This window comes from Apodemus sylvaticus, chromosome 5 (assembly GCF_947179515.1).
Source record: "Apodemus sylvaticus chromosome 5, mApoSyl1.1, whole genome shotgun sequence".
In the NCBI taxonomy this organism is placed as follows: domain Eukaryota; kingdom Metazoa; phylum Chordata; class Mammalia; order Rodentia; family Muridae; genus Apodemus; species Apodemus sylvaticus.
The window spans coordinates 10,456,774-10,477,250 of NC_067476.1; the positions used below are offsets into that span (position 1 = coordinate 10,456,774).

The window sequence follows — 20,477 nt, forward strand, 5'->3', positions numbered from 1 at the left end:
AAACAAGGCCGTGAACCTGACTTCCTAGAACCCGCTGTCCTTTTTACTTTTTTCCCTCAGACCCTTGCCTAAGTGGCAGGCACACTAGTGACTCTATTTCTTGTTTGTTCATGAATCTTGTCACCAGAACATGGGGCCTTGAGCCCAGGGTTGGTTTCACAGTTTCTTCTGGCACCTAAGCAGGGCTCCCTTTATCCTTGGCCAGTAGATGAATGAATTCGCTTACTTAAAAAAAAGCAAACAAAAAACCATTAGTGGGTTGGTGGTGGCGCATGCCTATAATCCCAGCACTCTGGGAGGCAGAGGCAGGCAGATTTTTGAGTTCAAGGCCGGCCTGGTCTACAGAGTGAGCTCCGGGACAGCCAGGGCTATACAGAGAAACCCTGTCTCAAAAAAAACCAAATTCAAATAAATAAATAAATAAATAAATAAATAGCCCTTAGGCAACACTGATAAGTGTGCTCTGCCTTTGCAAGTGCAAATTTGATTCTTGGAACTGTACTGGCATGGGGTCCCAGCCTGTAACCCCAGCACTGAGGAGGCAGAGACAGGTGGATCCCTGCGAGTCAAATGAGTGCTCCTAAGGCCAGGGAGAGGCTCTGTTTCAAAAGATAAGGAAAATGCTTGCCATCCAAGCCTCATGATAACCTGCGTTTGGTCTCTAGATCCCAGAGAGGGGGGAAGAACCCACCGCCAAGAGATATCCCCTGACCTGTGCACAGGCACCGCGACACCCAAACACCACACACTCACACACACACACACACACACTCACACACATATTCACAATCACACACACACTCATACATACACACACACTCACTCACAAACACACATTTACACTCACACACATATTCAGACTCACACATATACACTCACACACATACATACACACTCACACACAGACTCACACACACACACACATACACTCACACACAGGCTCACATACACGCATACACACACTCATACATACACACACACACATACTCACACACTGACACACACATACACACACATAATAATAATAATAATAATAATAATTAAAACGTGGGTAATGTCCCTAGGGAATGCCCATGTTTGCACACATACACATATGCACATACACATGCAAGACAAGTGCATGGGAATAAAGATGAGGAAGGGCAGGAAATCGGTGTAAGTTAAGAGAGAGATAGGTTAGATATAAATGCCTGCAGTATGCAACAGGATTGGGGCTGAATAGATTGGGGCTGACAGATGCTCTTGTCCCTGCCACCCGAGAGAGAGAGAGAGAGAGAGAGAGAGAGAGAGAGAGAGAGAGAGAGAGAGAGAGAGATCATTATATGTAAGCCCAGTCAGCCTCTATATCATATCAGATGGGGCTAAGCTACATACAGCCCCAAACCTCCGGGGCTGGTGGAGGTAAACCTCACTGAACAGGTGACCTTTGAGCAGATACAGGATAAAGGGAGGGAGGGAGGGAGGGAGGGAGGACAGGTGCTGTGGGTGCAGCAGGGGGTGGAGGTCCTGAAAGGGGAGGGTTTAGCAGTAGAGGAGGGCAGGAAAAGTGAAGGGGCCTCGGGAAGTTCCCGCAGGGTCTTTGGGATGGGTCAGGGACATGGCTTTGTGTGCTGGAGAGACTGAGCACCCCGTGTGGTGTGGTGTGCTGGCTCAGGAACTGCTTTTCGCTGTCCTTGCCCTTCTCTCTAGGTGGCAAGCTCCTGCCTCAATAACCTGCCTTTTTGCCAGGTGCCCCCAGACATAGCTGTGGAAAGCCTGTCTTTTGTGCAGAAGGTTTTGGGGATAATTCATTTCTCCCTGACACCCCGGGTAACCTCCACAGCCATCTCTTCCTGAATAGTGCTTTTCTCCCATCTAGGACTCGGAGAAAGCAGTGAGACAGGGTAGCCTGGGCTGGCCTTGAACTTACCACAATCCTCCCTTGGCCTCCCGAGTGGACTACAGATGTGCCCCAGTGCTCCTAGACATCTAGGCTAGACCTGCAGTTACAGGTGCTCGGAGCTACCATGTGAGTGCGGGAAACCGAATCCAGGTTCTCTGCAGGAAAACCCAGTGCTCTTAACCAGGAGCTGACTTAGTAGAAGTTGTCCACACAGCCAACAGAATGTCCTCAGGACACATCTACTTTCTTTCTTATTTTTGTTTATTTGTTTTGTTGGATGTTTGTTTGTTGAAACAGGGTCTCCTGTAGCCCAGGATGACCCTAAAGTCACTACATAGTTGAAGATAACCTTGAGTGTTTGAATTAGAGACACATGCCTCTATGTCCCGTTTATCCTTCTACTTTCAAAACAGAAGTCTTTTCTCTGTAAAGGACAAAAGAGTAAATATTTTTTGGCTTTTCAGGACATCTCGTTTCTGATGCAACTCACTCCCTGGGCTTTCAGAGTGCCAAGGCAGCTAGGGACAACGGGGCTGCTATGCGTTTGCATTGATCCACTAAAACTTCACTAGCAGGGGCCAGTTAGCTCAGCGGCAGAACCTTCTCCTAGCAGGTCCCCTGCCCCCGCCCCGTCCCTCCCACCTGGGGTGGGGGAGGGGCTCTTCCTGATACTCACATTTCAAATTTATTTTCACACCACGAAATTTTCTTCTTTCAACCACTTACAACATGAAAGCTGGAAAAAAAATCCTCACCTCGGCTTTAAGTCACACTGATTGGAACTGCAGGCTGGGGGAGGGGTGGGGGAGGGGAGAGGCATGTGGCAAGACAGGCGGCCGGCCGGAGCCTACCCATGAGAATCTGGAGATGAACACTCCTCCTGAAAACTCAGGGGTCAGGAATCAGAGCCCGGGCTGTTTCTGCTAAGCTGTTAACTTTTTATGAACTTTGTAGCCCTGGTAAGGACAGGGCCTCACCCTGGCGCTGAGGACCAGCAGGGGTTTTCTTGCAAGCTGGGTCCAGTTCTCTCCTTGCTGCAGTCTGCCCACACTTCCCGAGTCTCGCCCAAGCCCTCTGGGTTGTAAAGGTACTGTGTGGTGCATCTCCAGCTATTCCCTCATGAACTCTCCCAGAGACTCTGGAGGCAAGAATAAGATTCCCATTTCACAGATGCAAAAGTGGAGGCCAAGAGGCGAGTGCTCTGTCTAAGCCCGCATGGCTTCTGAGTAGTCTCACACACAGGCTCTGAGCTGCTGTCAGTCTTAATGTTTTGGCTCAGCAGCACTGAGGACAGGACAGGAAGCCAGTGCTAGATGGAGAGGGAAGGCTTGAGGTAGGGAGTGAGACATGTCCCTTCCTCACGCTTTTTCCCCTCTGGTCCCTCTGAGCCTGTAAAACAGGCTAGTGAGGAAAGACACAGTGTAGCATCATTGGCCTGTTAGCGGGACCAAGTTTGTCCCAGGTCACCCACAGGCCTGTTGGCTCACAAAGGAGAGGTCTCCAGAGGTGTCTCTGCTGGCTGCTGCAGCTGGACCCAGCCCCACAAGAGGTGTTTTCCATAGCGGCCTGTCACCTCCGGCTACCATTGGTCACAGCCGCATCCAGCTACCCAGCCCTTGGGACACCTGACCTCTGAGGCTCTTCCCACCATCCGTGGTGAAAAACAGCTCCGCCTGGCAGGTCACTCATTAAACTCCCTGATGCAGTTTTTTCCAAGAAGTCAACAACCGGACTCTGTGTCCCTCTGGGTGGGACAGGAGAGCCCAGGTCTGGCCTGGAGGTCATTCTCTGTTCTGACCATTCTGCCCAAACCCGGGCTGTGGCACGGTGGCTTCTGGTGCCAAACATAAGAAGCTACGGAACAAGACCTTGAATACACTCCCAGCTCCTCTGTCCACAGCTGCTACAGAGTCCTTGAGTGGCAGAGGACAGGCGACGAGAGGAGACCTCTCCACAGTTATGATCATAAGCTAGGTGTCTGAGTGTCCACAGGTTGTGGGGGGTCTCCGAGATCACATACACCGAGGTCCTTCAGTACAAGTGACCATAACAGTCTGAGCCTATACCCAAGAGACCACCTGGCTGCCACGTGCTTTGGGAACATGGTGAGCATGGGTGGGAGGGGTGAGGCAGAGGTGGAGAGGTAACTGTGGTGGTATAGAAACTAAGACACAACAGAGGGGCCAGGGGAAGGACCAGAGCTCAATGTTCTTGGCCTCATCCTACTGGAGACATCAGGCCTCTGTCACATGCTAACAAGACAGGGAAGTCCGTGCATAGGAGCTCAACAGATAATGCCCAAGAGGAGGGCACTGGCATCTCACTCTGATCCAAAGAGAGGTGGAGACTGTCAAAGTCTTTTTAAGAAATCATGCCATCCATCCAGGGGCCTGGAGCAATGGCTCTGCAGCTGCTACATTGCATAGTCCTGAGGATCAGTGTGGATGCCAGCGCCCACATGACAAGCCAAGAGTCCCCTGCCTGTAGCCCCAGCTCCAAGACAGAGCTAGGGAGTGGGAGAGGAGCACTCCCAGTGAGAGAGGAGCACTCCCAGGGAGAGAGGAGCACTCCCAGTGAGAGAGGAGCACTATCAGTGAGAGAGGTGGATTCCCAGTGATAGAGGAGGATGCCTAGAGATAGAGGAGGACTCCCAGTGAGAGAGGAGGACTCCCAGTGAGAGAGGACATACAACACTTTCTTCTGCACTTTGCAGCAGGATCCACAAGTGTACACATATTCACAGAGACATATACACATATGAATGTATGTGTGCATGTGCATGTGCATGTGAGTATGTGTGTGTGTGTTTGTGTATGATAAGATCTCATAAGTCCCAGGCTAGCCCCAAATTCACTATATAACTACTCACTTATATAATCTTGAACTCCTGATCCTTCTGCCTTCGCCTCCCAAGGACCAAGATTACAAGTATGAGCCACCATGCATGGTTTATGTGGTGCCGGGGACTGAGCCCAGGGCTCCGGGCACGCTGGTTGATCACTGTGCCTGAGCCACATCCTACGGCCGGTAGCTGAAGGTATTTTATGAAACCTATCTCGCTCACTTTGGGGTCTTGCTATCTAGACAGCATTTCTTTGTCTTTTGAAATGGGGTTTCACAGTATTGCCCTGTCTGCGCTCAAACTCAATTTTATCTCATCTCCGTTTCCCAAGAAACGGGGACCACGGGCCTATGCCACCAAAGCCATCTTAGTCCATATGTTTAAAATATCAGTGCCCAAGAATCTATGTTCAACACGGGGCAGCTTCCTGACTCTCAAGAGTGTCTACTTCTTTGTTTGTTTGTTTGTTTGTTTTGAGACAGGGTTTCTCTGTGTAGCCCTGGCTGACCTGGAACTCACTCTGTAGACCAGGCTGACATCGAACTCAGAGATCCTCCTGCCTCTGCCTCCCAAGTGCTGAGATTAAAGGCGTGTGCCACCACCGCCCAGCAAGTGTGTCTACTTCTATCCAATAATAAAAAAAGAAAAAAGTGTCTACTTCAAGGCCTGAGTTGTAGGTCAGGAGGTAGCACACTTGCCCAGGATGTACCAAGCCTTGAGTTCAATCCCTGGCACTGGCAAATGGACAGTAAATTAATGAAGTGTAGCTGGGTGATGCAGGCTGTAACTCCAACACTCAGAGGCAAAGGCTTGCAAATCGGAGAGCAGCCTGGGCTCCATGGAGAGTACTGGGTTAGCCCAGAAGTATATAATAGATGTCATCTCAACCCCATCTCCAACAGAGTATATACATCATGGTTTCTTGGACACATCTATAGTTTAAACTAGAGGCCTAAATCCCCCCCGGCCCCGTAGTGAAGGCCACATCAGGATGTCCACTCCCACAGACTGAATCAACACATTTCATATATTTCTTGTTGCTTACATTGTATCAATCAATATTTTTAGAGTTTTTTGTGTTAAGAAAAATTAAGAAGTTACAAAGAGATATAGAAATGTATCATATTCATGGACTGGAAAATGCCATCTTGTCTGCTCTAAGATGATTTATGTATATCGATTTGCAGGGAGGAGGGAGATTTGATCGTCAGGACCACACACAACACACAACAGGTAGGGGACAGGTTCTCATGTAGCCCAGGCTGGCCTCAAACTCACAATGAACTTGATGCACCTGCCTCTACCTCCCAAGTGCTGGGATTGCAGGAGTGAGCCACCAAGCTGCTCACTTGGTGCTAGAGGTGGAGCTGGGGGCGTTGTACATGGGTTAGCTGTCTTCCAGTTGAGCCCCACCCCAGCTCTAGCCCAGCCCCAACCCAGCCCCAGCCCCAACCCAGCCCCAGCCCCAGACCAGCCCCAGCCCCAGCCCCAAGAGGGTTTTTACAGACAGCGGGCAGGCTGTTTCTGTTATTTTATGGAAATGCCAAGGACAAGAGCTAGCCAAACGGCCATTTCCTAAATTTCAAGAATCACTATAAAGCTACAAGAATCAAGACAGCTCGAGGCAGCGTAGAACCAGTGTGACCATAGATAAATAAGTCAACATGACAGAACACAGGCACAAGAAACAGACCCACACTTACGCAATCATTTAGAACAGTTTTAACTTGGGGGCGGGGGAACTCAGTGACAGTGACGAGTTAGCAAGAACTCTCTCTCTCTGTGTCTCTCTCTCTGTGTCTCTCTCTCTCTGTGTCTCTGTCTGTCTGTCTGTCTCTCTCTCTCTCTCTCTATGTATATATATATATATAGATAGATTATATAGATATATAGATATATAGATATATAGATATATAGATATATAGATATATAGATAGATATATAGATATATAGATATATAGATATATAGATATATAGATATATAGATATATAGATATATAGATATATAGATATATAGATATTGTGCCTTAGAAGCTCACATGTATCCATGGTGCCCAAGTGTGTGTCAAGGACAACTTAAGGAAATGGGATGGTCCTTTCTTTCCCTATATGTGTGCTACAGGTCAGCGTCAGGTCATTAGCCTTGGTAGCAAGAGCCTTCGCCTTTCTGGCCCATCAAGGCCTTTAAGAAGGGTGTGTGTGTGTGTGTGTGTGTGTGTGTGACCTGCTCTGGTTTGTACTTTCAGGAAGCTTACGGCACCTAGACAGGGGAAGGGCTGGGGGACAATCCAGTTATGCACAAAAAATGAGAAGGGAAATTGGAGCAAGAAAAGTCCTGTGGTCTGGGTAAAACAAGAGGTGGAGAGGACGGGGGAGGTGGAGATGTTCAGAAGCCAGAAGCTGGCCAACCTCCAACAGTTCAAGGCTAGCCTGGTCTACATAGCTCTTCTAGGCTAGCCAGGGATATATAGTAAAGTTGTTTTGTTTTGCCTTTAAAAAAAAAGATTTATTTATTTATTATATGTAAGTACACTGTAGCTGTCTTCAGACACCCCAGAAGAGGGCATCAGATCTTATTATGGATGGTTATGAACCACCATGTGGTTGCTGGGATTTGAGCTCAGGACCTCTGGAAGAGCAGTTAGTCCTCTTAACCACTGAGCCAACTCTTTAGCCCTTGTTTTGCTTTTATAAATCGCTAACCTAGATCCTTAGGGAGCCCTGACCTTGTCGTGGGAGGGGGAAAGGTGAAGGTCATGGTGTTTCATTGAGAGCCCTCTCAGGTCACAGTCCACCCAAATTCCAGAAGCGTTTTGCAGAGTGAGGATGGGTGGGACTCAGGGTCCACGTTGGAGATGGAGGGATGCAGGGAACATGGCTCCTCCGGGAGCCAGCTGGGCCCCTGCACCTCCCCTCCCCTCCTCGGGCTCACAGGTCGACTGCAGGCAGTGTGAGCCCTTCACATCCCCCTGCCTACGAATCAGTCTCCTGGGCTGGAGTCAATTCTGTATAGGGGGTCAAGGTTCCTGCTGCTTTGTGATTCCTGCCTGAACCAGTTTAGCTCAAACCTGAGTTAGCCTTGGGCTTTTGGGCTCCAGTTCTGCAGTGCCTTGGGTGTGCTGTGTGACCTTGGGAAAGATGCCCGCTCTCTCTGTGCTGCAGTTCCCTCCTGGAGAATGTGGATAAATGTGATGTATTTCTTAAAGTGCAGCAGGTAAGCCAGGAAATGGAATTAATGTAGATATTCACCCTGCCCTCTGGGCCGTTCCTGAGAAGCTGAGTCAGCAAGTGGGGGCGAATGGCCTCAGGGGGGCTCGCAAGCTGCTGGCACATGACCCTCACTAGTCTCCTGTCTGTGAGGAAGGCCCAGAGCAGGCCAGTTGTCCTAGAGTTACCCAGCAAAGAGATGCCTCAGGCTGTCCCCTGACATCAGTCCCTTCCTGGAGACACTGAAGTTTAGCTGGGAGAACAGGGCCAGGAGTGCAAAAGAACCCTGCAGAGACAGCTGAAGAGATGATGGCTCAGCGGTCAAGAGCACTGACTGCTCTTCCAGAGGTCCTGAGTTCAAATCCCAGCAACCACATGGTGGCTCACAGCCATCTGTGATGGGATCCGATGCTCTGTTCTGGTGTGTCTGAAGATAGCTACAGTGTACTTACATATAAACACAAATAAGTAGATCTTTAAAAAAAAATCCTGCAGCTAGAGTTTGTAAATGTGTCTGGAACCTTCTCCCTCCTAGAAGCCCAGATAGCTGATATTTCTGACCAGGCCTGGCAGTGGTGGCGTATGCCTTTAGTCCCAGCACTTGGGAGGCAGAGGCAGGCAGATTTCTGAGTTCAAGGCCAGCCTGGTCTACAGAGTGAGTTCCAGGACAGCTAGGGCTACACAGAGAAACCCTGTCTCAAATTCCTCCCACCCCACCCCCAAAAAAGAAAGAAAAGAATAAAGATCAGGAGACAGAGTAAAGGGCTTGGCGGGACCCCAGAGGGCACCCAGAATCTAAGGGTAATGCAGTAGAGCATGCTGGGTAAAACATGGGCACAGAGCTGGCTGAGGCTTAGAATCTAGGCCCACCTGTGGGATAGTGACCTTGGCCATCCTGGGTGTTGAGGTTCACTGGGGCAGGGGCTGTCCTGTGTGCTGCAGGGCACGGGCCAAGCTGGGAAGCCTCGGGCACGACCTTCTGGCTCATGTGGGCCACAACCCCCAGTTTCACTTTACAAGGAGCAGCTTTGCCTCTGTGAACCTCAACCTTCCTCATCTTCTGATGGGTCAGCAGACAGCCAGGCTTTGATTCACTATTTACTGGGAGCCCAGGGCAATCTGGGCAGGTGCCAGGCCGAGGAGAGACAGCCAGGACCTTAAGATGGCATTCCCAGCCGTCCTTGGCCAATTCGTTTGCGTTTTCTTTTGTGAACCCTTGGCTCTGGCTTGTGGGCTAGCATCAGGGAAAACGATGGCTTCTGAGGACAGATGCTTCCGTCTTCAAAGCGCGTGGGTACACAGCCTCTGAGCCTAAGCAATTTGCATCTTCACTCCCGCCTTGAAGCGCTTTCAAGGGTTCTTGCAAGACGGCTGGGATCAGCATTACTAGTCACGCGGGTTCCAACCTCTGCCGCCTTCCCAGGCGCCACCAGCGGGCCAGGATCAGGGGACCTAAACTGCAAGAGCCCACGCCCGTGCGCCCCCGGGAGGTAGTGCTGGCGCCGAGGGAAGAGGGAGGGGCCAGCGGGAGGGATCGGCGGGACACGCCCACCCTCAGGTGGCCTCGAGCCCTGAGAGGCTTGGAGCGGGGGCCGGGCCCGAGGGCGGGGCCTTTCTCGCGCCTGTCCCCACGTGTCCCAGGTTCCTGCCCCCCAGGCTCAGTGCTTATAACCCTGGATGCACGCCTCTTCCAGTCCTGCTCCGCCGACCGTCCCTGCCGCCTGGGTTCACTGGTAAGAAGTTCCGGGCCCCTCTTGGTCCCCACTCTCTATCCAGAGTCTCACGATCCTGGAATCCCAGAGGAAGCGAGCAGCTGCAGGGGGTGGGCGCAGGGCGGCCCCCGAGTGACTGCGCAGTGGGTGAAAGGAAGGAGGCTGATGTCCGGGGCGCTGTGACGCACACGTTCCTCCTGCCTAGGGAACCCGTGCAGGAGCACGGGACCAGGGGCTCGGAAGCAGGTGGTCGGTCCCTTCTGGATTTTCCTTCTTTCCTGGGTGATGCGAAGGCTCCAAGCAGAGCCCCTGAGATTTCAGAGGGTTGGGGGCTTCCCATGATTCCCTCTCACTGGGTCAGACTCACCAATCTAAGGACAGGCTAGTTTCTCAGAGTGAGCAGAAGGTCCAGTCCCTCTTTGCCCTTAGGGGCTTGGGCGTGTGCCTTTCTCCTGAGTCTGACACAGTGGACACACCGACCCTGCCTACCCGGCCCAGGTCCTAGGCTGACACTGATTTCCCTTTTCGGTGGGGTGCAATGCCAGGCTCAGTTTGGGTGGGGCTTCTTCTAGTCAGGTTTCCTGCTGGCTGGCTGGCTCGTTGGGAGGAGCCCCTTCGCAGGAAATGTCTGTTTCTGGGTTGTTAACGGCTTGGGCCCCTCTCCAGAGAGGCATGATCTCTCTAATAGAGAGAGAAATCTTCTCAGGAGAACCAACAGCACTCAGTTTTCCCCTCTGTGAAGTGGGTCTGTCAGGCTGTCTACAAGTGCTACATGGCAGGAGCAGACCTGCCCTTTCCTCAGGGGTAGAGCAGGAAAACCTTTCCTTTGATCCCTCCCCGTGCAAGCGAGCGAGCTAGCGCTCCTCCACCTGGCCAGTGACCTGGCAGGTGGTGTCTGACGTCACCCTCCCAGCTCCGGGGCTGGCAGCCTTGTGCCTGGACTCGGAACACTTGCTGTCAGTAAGCTGTTTTGAGAGCTATGGCCAGGGTCTGCTCTCTTGTTCACTGGGTCTGGGATGCAGACCTGAAGAGACAGGGTCCCTCCCCCCACCTCCCAGACAGGCCTTCAAAAGGAAGGGAGACAGCGGAGAGAGCTCTCAAGAGCTGGCCTGAGCAGAGACTGCAGTAGCCTCCATTTCAAACTCCCCCTACTCTCTCCCTCTCCTCCAAGGTCTTTCACCATAATCCAGCCAAGGCTGGGAGCATTGGAAGGGCCTCAGGGCCGCCCAAGGAATCCTGACTCTACCCAGTGCCCACGGACTCCATAAATGAAGAGTAACTTCTGTCCACTCCCCACCACCCCCAAGCACAGAGTGGGACAGAACAGGGAGCCTATATTCTCAGCACCCTTGGTTAAACTTGCCCCCACCCCAGCCGCCTGTCTGCCCCCAGCTTAGGAAACCAGATAGTCCAGGAGCCCTGGGGTGGCACCAAGCCCGGCCCACCTACCTGCTGCAGCAGCGATTTCTCATGGCCCACCTCCTGTTTACCTTGGATGCCCCTAGGTCAGCCGGATCCCTCCACCCGGCTGTGAACATACAGCTTCTGGAGTGAGTGGCTTCCTTGTGGGCAGCCGTGTAGAAAGAGATGTCTTGCTGAACTCTGGCTCTGAGGCATAGGTTTTTGCTGAAGGCTTTGGGCAGAGTTCATTTCCCAGGGCCTGGCTCCCTGCCCCTCAGAAGCTGATTCTCCCCACACCTGGAAAATGGCCGGACCCCAGAGCTCCGCTGCTAGCACTAGTGAACGGATTGGTGGGTTCTTCTAGTGTTAACTGGAGCTGTTAGCATCAGAGCACGGGCCCTGGCTGTCCCTGAAAAGCTGCGGTCTGCCAGCTTCCCCTGTAGCCCAGTTAAAGGGACAATTAATAGTAAAAGGCAGATGAAAGAGAGGTAGTCAATATAGCTACGCCAGGAGGAGAAGCAGAGAACCCCCCCCCCCAAGCCTGCTGTTGCCATCCTGACACGAGGTTTAGGTTTTAACAGGACAAGGGGCATCTGGAGTTGCTCAGGAATGCGATCCTACTCAAGGTGTGGCCCAGCCATCATTATCTTAGCTAAGTGGTCAGAACTGTGTGACTTTGGCTCTTGCTTTGTTTGCTTATTTATTTTTGAGACAAGGTCTCTCTCTGTGGCCCTGGCTGGTCTGGAACCAGGCTGGCCCCAAACCCAGAGATCCCACAGAGATCCCCCCACCTCAGCCGTCCAAGTGCCGAGATTAAAGGTGTGTGCCACCGTGCCTGGTCTCTTGGGAGAAAGGTTCCTTCTCTTTCTCCAGAGTTTCCGCTTTTCCCTTCTCCCAGCTTGGAAAGGTCCTGGGAATTCTAATTCCTTGAGGTCCAAAAGCAATGGGATGGATACAGGGATCTTCAGGCCTGCCAAGACAGCTAGACTAGGTAAGGGTTTGACTATCTCTCACCGGAGATTAGTAAAAACCCGATACTTGCCTCCTTCCTGGGAGAGCATGGTGGCCAGAAACCCAAGTCTATCAGATAGTAACACGCTAGATTCAGTAGGGGGATGGTGCGCCTCCTGCTGATCAATATTGGTATTGCAGTCTGGCTTTATCAGACATGTAGCTGCAGAGGTGAACTGAGAGTCATCCCAGGGATCTTCTGGGCCAGTCAGGGTTTTAAAAAAACAGTAATGACAGGCCAATTAGAATTGAGTAATGATGGCAGCAAATAGAGCGGGGGTGGAGGAGCGGCCCAGGGAGCTAGCTGCTCATGACCCGTCATTGGGACAGGAAGCAAGGGGCAAAGAATCCTAAGAAGCGGGGAGTGGACGCAGTCTGTAGTCAGCCTGGGGCTGTTAGTTAGCAAGGTAGCTGACACCCTGTGGCATTAGCCAGAGCCAACAGGCCAGTGCCTGGGATATAACTATCAGTCCAGCCAAGGTACTCCCCAGCCCCGAGGAAGCCAGCTTGCTGATGCAAGAGTCACATGCGTGTTGTCCTCAGGGACAGACTGCGGCTGGTACCTATTCAGACTGAGATCCAAGATTATATATGTCCAGCTCACAGGCTTGTGACTTCAAGCCCAGAATACTTACTAATTTCTAGGCAGGTGTGTGTGTGTGTGTGAGAGAGAGAGAGAGAGAGAGCATACGTGTACACATGGGCACACATGCGGACACTCAGGTGCACACCACAAGTACAGGGACACTTTCTCAGGGACACAATCTTAGGAGTGAAAAGATACACACACACACAAGTGCAGGTACACACATCGCAAGCCTGCTTGTGTGCTTCTAGGCACACAGCCCGTGCTGAGCACACCCCTTCACACTGCAGCCTGGCTGAGGCGGAGCAGGCAGGGCAGGCGTTTGACCTGTCTGTGAGCCCCCCCCTTCCAGCCCCGTGGCTCGGGTGTCCTTGGAACAGACTGGAGGAAGAAGTGGCCATTAAGAGCTGGGTGAATCTGCAGGGGGCATCCATTCCCTGGATGCCCCAAGATGTCTGAGAGTTCCCTTACCACCCTTTGCCTACCTCTCCCCTCTCGTACCTCTAGAGGGGTGTCCAGGCTTGCTCTACAGAGGTGATCAATAGATCAATAGGGCGCACAACCCAGCTGATCTGGGTTTTGGGGCCTGGGCTTCTTCCCAGCCTAAGAAGGTCTTGGCAAGTCCCTTAACCTGAGCCTCAATTTTCCTGTCTAATTTGGGGCAAACACCTAACATAAGATCTTTTGTTTTATGTCTGGGGGTGGGGACAGAGGTCAACACTGTCTTCCTCAATCACTCCAAATTTTCCCCTTCTTTAGTTCATGTGTTATGGGTGGGGTGTTTTGACTGCCTGTATGGCTGTTACATGTGTGCAGTGCTTACAGAGGCCAGAAGAGGGCGCCAAATCCTGGAAGAGTTGCAGACTGGTGTGAGCCTCCATGTGGGTGCCTGGAATCAAACCCAGGTCCTCTACAAGAGCGGCTAGGGCTCTTAACTGTAGAACCATCTCATCAGCCTCCTCTCCCACCCTGTTTTTTGAGTCATGATCTTCCACTGAACCCAGATTTTGCTAGTGACTTCCAGGGCTGCCTGTCTCTGCCTCTGGGATTACACAGCCAGCTTTTAAAATGGTTGCCAGGGATCTGAACTCAGGTCTCAGCAGGTATTTATCCACTGAATTACCTCTTTAGCTCGTGTGCTTATTGTCTGGAGTGTGAAGATGGCTTTCCTGGCGATGCACACAAAACTTGACAAACCGGATGATTTACATACACACAGCTAGGGGCCGGGCCGGAGTGCAGCTCAGTGGTAAAGTGGACGCTTAGCAGACACAGGACTGTGGCTTCCATCCTCCATCACCACAAGGTCCCCATGTCTCCTGACAGGCCACTCGGCATCACGTGACCATGGGGGTCTCAATATCACACTTACTTTTACAGAGTGGGTCACCCGGCCGGAAGACAGACAGACTCCCGACTCCAGGGACCTGTGCCTACAAGCCAAGGTATTTTCCACCTTGGCCCTGCCTCCCTTCTCCCTCCTTCCCTCCATTATCCACGACCAGTTGCCTAGCTGCAGTTGCCATGGGCACCATCATCTGGCTCAAGGTCAGGGCCTGCTGAGTCACCCAGCAACCCAGGTCTGGGGCAGCTGGCTGAGGGTGGGCAGGCAGTTGCTGCCTGTTGGAGACTGTGGGCAGCCTGGACTATCAGCCCATGCACCTACGGTATTGTTCCTGAGGTTTGCCTCTCTAAGTGCAAAGGGCAGTGAGGCCTGTCAGAGACCTCCTGGGGCTGACTAGACAGAGGGCCTTGGGGAGATGTTTGGGGAACTGCATGGCCTTTGCTCCAGCTCCCAAGTCCACCTGCAGCTGTGACTGGGTAAGCCCTGCAGCTCAGTCCTCGGTGGCCTGGGAAAGACACCGGAGTCTAAGGAGCAGTACTCTGCAGGCTTCGAAGTAGCAGTGGCAACCAGATGAGTCCTGCTGTACTCATAGGTTTGCGGAGGGCCATTGTCCTTCCCAGCAACATCTACTAAGGACCCTAGCTGACTGCTCTAGGGCAGTGGTTCTCAACCTTCCCAATGCCACGACCCCTTAATACAGTTCCTCTTGGTGTGGGGACCCCCTGACCATAAAGTTATTTTTGTTGATACTTCATAACTGTAATTTTGCTACTGCTATGAATCGTAATGTAAATATCTGATATTCGACCCCTGTTTGAGGGCTGCTGTTCTAGTGGACAGTGAGACACGGAGACCTGAGTCCATATCTGGCCCTGCTGCCTTCTGATGCTATAATCACCTGGGTGGTGGCTGAGCCGCAGACTCTGACCTTCCTCTTTACGGTCTATAATGCTGGCTGGCTCTATGATAGCGCCTACCCTCAGGGCCACATGCAGGACATTCTGGAATGCACCTGAGGGCTCTCGGGGACCCTTCTGGACTGAGGAAATAGCTGCAGTAGCAAAAAAGACAAGACAGTCCTAGCACCTTCTGGAAGGTTCTGTTAGTTGAAGAACAGGTTGTATTGTGGGAGCATGCCTGCAGGGCTGCTGGGAAAGGCCTTCAGGCCACACAGAGGCATTGAGCCCATCTCGCTCCTCTCTGGGACAGTTCCTCCATCTGGACTCAAGCAAGTCTCTTTTAAGCCCTTATAGAACTGAATTGGCAGAGATACTGGGGGTCTCTCAGATCCTCAGAGTTACTACCCCTTGAGCAGAGTACGACAGGGCCCCTTGAATTCCGGTGGGTGCAGAAGGGAGAGCAGCCTGGGACCAAGTGTCCTCTCCTGTGGCCTCCTGTCCACCCAAAGGCCAGAGGCGGCGTCTCTTGCTGGACAAGGAGCCAAGGAACAAAGCCAGGCCTTTCTCTTTGACCTTGAGCTGCTTGTCCTATGACCTTGACCACTGACCTCCCTGAAGCCCCACTGTCTAGCTACTTCTGGGGTCCTTGTGGAGGCTCCGGGTGATATACACTTGTGGCCCTGACCAGCACACTTTACAAGGAACAGTTCTCAAGGGGACAGCATGTCAGCTGCCTGATGCTTTGGCTGGGCCCCTTCCCGGCCTCCCACTGTACACCTCCCCCAGGCACTGGCCTTGGTCCAGCCGCTCAGTCCCAAAAGCTCTCTTTAGCTGGTAGGGTCTGGCTCTAAGATCTGCCTCCTTACTGCTGGCCCTGACCCCTGACCCCCTGCTACCAGCATTCTTGGATCCCATGTGAGACATGTTCAGAGAGGTCAGGTCAGTGACCCCCGGGAGGGGTGCATGTGGGAAGGTAGACATTCTGTTCCCAGCACCCCAGTTGTTTACCGTTCAAGGGCTAAAGCTGTCCAAGGCCTCCCGGATGGGGCTGGAGCCAGGAGGGACCGCGTAGGGCTGACCGTCTACATTATACTTATATCCTTCTTGTTCCCTCCAGACAAGATGTCCAGCAAGGGCTCTGTGGTTCTGGCCTACAGTGGCGGCCTGGACACCTCCTGCATCCTCGTGTGGCTGAAGGAACAAGGCTATGATGTCATCGCCTACCTGGTGAGGAGGTGCCCCTACATGCCTGTGGGTCCCTCGGCCTTTCCACCCCACCCCACTGCTGCTCTACTGCCCGCATGTCACAGTCCTCTGCCAAGTCTTGCTTTTTTTCCTTTCCCTACAACTCTCCTGAGCCAGAAGGGAACAGGCCTCTCGCTGACTCTGAGGAAGGTGATGAGGACAGAGGCTACCAGGGGTGGCTTTAGCTTGTCACTGCCTAAAGGGGGCCCCTGTGCTTAAGGCATTCAGTCCTAGCCTTCCTCCAAGCAGCCTTCAGTTCTAGGATGGCAAATAGGTCATCAGAGAAAGGCTGTGTGCTTGGTGCACATCCAGGGTCTAGCTCAGACATTACTTCCCCATCCAGGGTCTAGCGCAGACATCACTAATCGAACCGCCCGCGGCACTTATGGTCCCTCGTAGTCTTGGAATCTATAGTCGTGATGTGGCAGTCAGGCCTGTGACTTAGAAGCTCCAACCTAGCACAGCTGAAGGCAACAAAACAAAGCCACAATCAAAAGCCAGTTCTTGGCTCTCATAGCAGAAGTCCAGGAGACGGAAGTCTTCAGGCATGGCTGGATCCAGGCACCTGGATCCACTTGGCTTCATTCTTGACCTTTTTGCAACCAACAAGACCAAAGCCCAGTTGTCTCAGGCTCACTGGCTGGTAGTGGAGCCTCAGGCTCCTCCCACTAGCTGGAGTCAGCCTCTCCATGGCTGCACCTGGGGGACTTGGGGAGGGGTAGGTGTGTGTGTGTGAGGGGGGTGCTTAATGAGTTCCCATCCCCACTGGGGAGAGGATCCTCCCAGGGAAGGATGTCTGATGCTTTGGATGGCAATATTGGCCTTGGGCCAGGAGGGGTCTCTGTGTGTAGCTGCTTTTGTTACCTGCTACAAAGGACTGGGAGGGAAGAGGAGGGGATAGAATTCACCTGGTGAGTGGCAGTGGTGTGTGTGTGTGTGTGTGTGTGTGTACTATAAGAGTTGCTACCTGGCATATCTAGCATATTGAAAACCGGGCAATCTCAGACTGGAACTTACAGCTGAGCCTTGGGAGGCTCCAGGACCTGGAGAACAGAGTCTGGGTCTGGGTGAAGACCCAGGCGATAGGCCCAGGTCCACAGGCAGAACAGGTTCAGCACCTCTGAGTTCATGCCTGTTGCCCACTAGGGCACTGGAATAAGCTGGCCCCCTCCTGTGGCCAGGGCAGGTATTGCATGGGCTCAGGGAAAGCCAGACCTGTGGCTAATGACAGCTTGTATCAGTGTCCTGACTACCTGGATGCCAGATGCAGCTTTGACAGGGAAACCCATGTCTTGCACCCAGCCAAGGATGAGCGGCTGCGCAAGCCCAGCCTCTCAAATCGCCCCGCAGCCCTTTCCTTCCTTCTGCCACCTCACCAGCCTGAGGCAGCATTTCTGCGATAGCTGAGGGAAACTGTGTGCGGGGTGGCTGGCCGGGTTCACCTCGGGGCCTCACGGTCCTCCTGCACCCTCTGCCCTGGGCTTACTGGCCTCTGTTTCTGCTCCGCAGGCCAACATTGGCCAGAAGGAAGACTTTGAGGAAGCCAGGAAGAAGGCGCTGAAGCTTGGGGCAAAAAAGGTAAGATGTGAGAGGCGGGGCTCGGGCTGGAGGTGGGGCTGTGGTGGGAGGGGCATTGGAGCTCTTGTCCCTCCGGGAGGGCAGGGTCAAATGTGCTGCGTTCAGATAGATGAGCACCACCTGACATCTGTTCATCTGCCTGTCTGCTCTCCCATCCAACCGTCTACTTAACCTACTAACCTACCTACCCATCTACCCATCCGTCTACTTACCTACTAACCTACCTACCCATCTACCCATTCAACTGTCTACTTACCTACTAACCTACCTACCCTACCTACCTACTAGCCTACCTACCCATCTACCCATCTATCTGTCTACTTACCTACTAACCTACCTACCCATTCAACCGTCTACTTACCTATTAACCTATCTACCCTACCTACCTACTAGCCTACCTATCCATCTACCCATCCATCCGTCTACTTACCTACTAACCTACCTATCCATCCACCCATCCATCCATCTACTTACCTACCTGCGCCCTCCACCATAATTTTTGTGTTGCCTTTATGAAAGCGGCCTTAACAAAAACAGCAAACAGCACCCCAGGGCATGATGCAGTGTGTTATATACTTTAAATTTTATTATGTGTATGGATACTTATATGTCTATATACTGTGTGTGTACCTGGTGCTTGCAGACATCAGAAGAAGGTGTTGTATCCCCTAGAACTGCAGTTACAGATGATCAGGAGCCACCCGCCATGTGGGTGCTGAGAATCAGAGCTGGGTCCTCTACATGACCAGCTGGTGCTCTTAGCAGCTGGGCCACCCTCCCAGCCCCTAATACGCTGATCTCTCTAGAAAGGTCTTCATTCCTCAGGATGGGGATTTCAGAAGCTCACACATGGCAGCTTGGCCTGGATGTTTAGAATGTTCAGCAGTGTCTGGCTTTATGTACCTGCTGTTCTAGCAATTGTGACAATGATATCTGCAGTTATTGCCAAGTCCCTTCTAGGGAAGTTCACCTCTAGTTGATAGCTTCTGTTTGAGATCTTAGGGGACACCAGAGTTTCATCCTATTGGGAAGGATGCTAGATGGTTTATTGGGATTGATTAGTAATGTCTGCCATGAGTGCAGGAGGGAGAATTACAGTATGGTTGGCTAGAATTAATTAGTGATGTATACTACAGGGCAGAAGGAAAGGCAAGTATAGCCTGTTCTGATCTTATATGGCTATTGGTGTGGCTAGGGGCTCCCTGTGCTGGTTCCCTTTGGACCCCAATCCTTTCTAGGCTCCTTCTCACAACTCCTCTCCCTTTAGGTGTTCATTGAGGATGTGAGCAAGGAGTTTGTGGAAGAGTTCATCTGGCCTGCTGTCCAGTCCAGTGCACTCTATGAGGACCGCTATCTCCTGGGCACGTCTCTCGCCAGGCCTTGCATAGCTCGCAGACAGGTGGAAATTGCCCAGCGTGAAGGGGCCAAGTATGTGTCTCACGGTGCCACAGGAAAGGTAAGGCTAGGCGTGGGTGGGTGGATCTGGTGACTAGGAGGAGGGGAGGGAAAGCAGGCTGCTGAGGACTCCAGAGCTGATCAGAAGGAAGGCTGGGCTGCCTCAGCAACAATGGCGGTCCCTTTCTTCTGCGTGCTGAGTCAACTGTGCTTGGGCCTTGTCACCTGCTTGGTAGACCTGTCACACGGTTACACACACATCAGATAAAGTCACAGCATATGTCAACATGGGATAAAACACAAAGAGCTAAAAAGAGTTGAAGAGCCAGGTGGGTTCTGAAGGCCAGAACTCTAAGGACACAGTGTAACCTGCTCCTTCCAAAGGCCCAGGGGGCTGTGTTTGAAAGTGCCCTCCCAGCAGCCCCAGGGACTCATTCCTTTGCTTGTAGAGGCCTTAGTGGTGTTCCTGAGTCTTTGTAATGTCTGTGCCTATCGCCTTGAAAGCTGCCTTCCCAGATAACAGATACCTTAATGGTATCTCTGAAACCCAGCTCCCCCTGTGAAGACCAAACCAAGTCACATTCAGAGATCTGGGGAGTAGACTTGACTTTTTTCTTTTAACACAGGCTCTCTCTATACAGCCAAGGCTGTCCTGGAACTCTCTATATAGACCAAGCTAGCCTGAAACTCGCAGAGGTTTGCCTGACTCCGACTCCCCAGTTCTAGGAACAAAGGGTTACAGCCCACACCTGGCCATGGCACCCGGCTTTGAGGGTCGCCTGTCAGCACCCCATGGGGACAGGCTGGACTCCTAACTGCATTGATGGCTCCTATGACTGGGCTCTCAAACTTAGTGGGTGCGATGACAGTAGCCTGGGACAGGACGTGCCTAACCATCCTGCCGTCTGCCATCCATGAGGCTTCCCACCTTGCCCATATGGGGCTGGTGATGGTGTGGATACAGGAGACATGCAGCTAAGGCTGACCGAGGAGACCTCGCCTGAGGGTGGCCCCAGAAGTAGTCAACGACCAGGATGGCACTGGGTGTTTGTGAAAGCTTGGGCACCTTCATTGTCTTGGATTCTGGTTCAGCTGGCTTGTGGTGGGCGTGTCAAGGGTAGGGCGCCTCTTGGCCGCAGAGTAGTTGAGCCCCTCAACTATCATCTATCGCCAGCCCTTGGGAAGCACAAGAGAATGGCGCCTGATAAGGCTGCTGAAGGGCCGGGGTCAGGAGCCTTGGGGCAGGGGACAGGAGAAGACTCCCCTGTCTTCCTGATGTTTGTACTCTGGATGAACCAGGTAGACATATTGCAGAACCAGGGACAGTGTGTCCCTCAGGCAAGAGGCTGTGACAACAAACAGCCCATCGGGGAC

The 20,477-nt window shown here is 52.4% G+C and overlaps 1 protein-coding gene across 1 annotated transcript in view; it reads left to right on the forward strand.

Annotated features, from left to right (window-relative positions):
- The first annotated feature begins 9,537 nt into the window (after positions 1-9,537).
- Positions 9,538-20,477, forward strand: part of Ass1 (argininosuccinate synthase 1) — a 48,536-nt gene continuing 37,596 nt past the window's right edge. The window contains 5 exon segments of the mRNA XM_052182130.1: positions 9,538-9,664; positions 14,022-14,086; positions 16,003-16,112; positions 17,640-17,708; positions 18,976-19,164. Of these exon segments, the coding sequence (XP_052038090.1) occupies positions 16,008-16,112; positions 17,640-17,708; positions 18,976-19,164 (363 nt within the window). The 5' untranslated portion in view covers positions 9,538-9,664; positions 14,022-14,086; positions 16,003-16,007.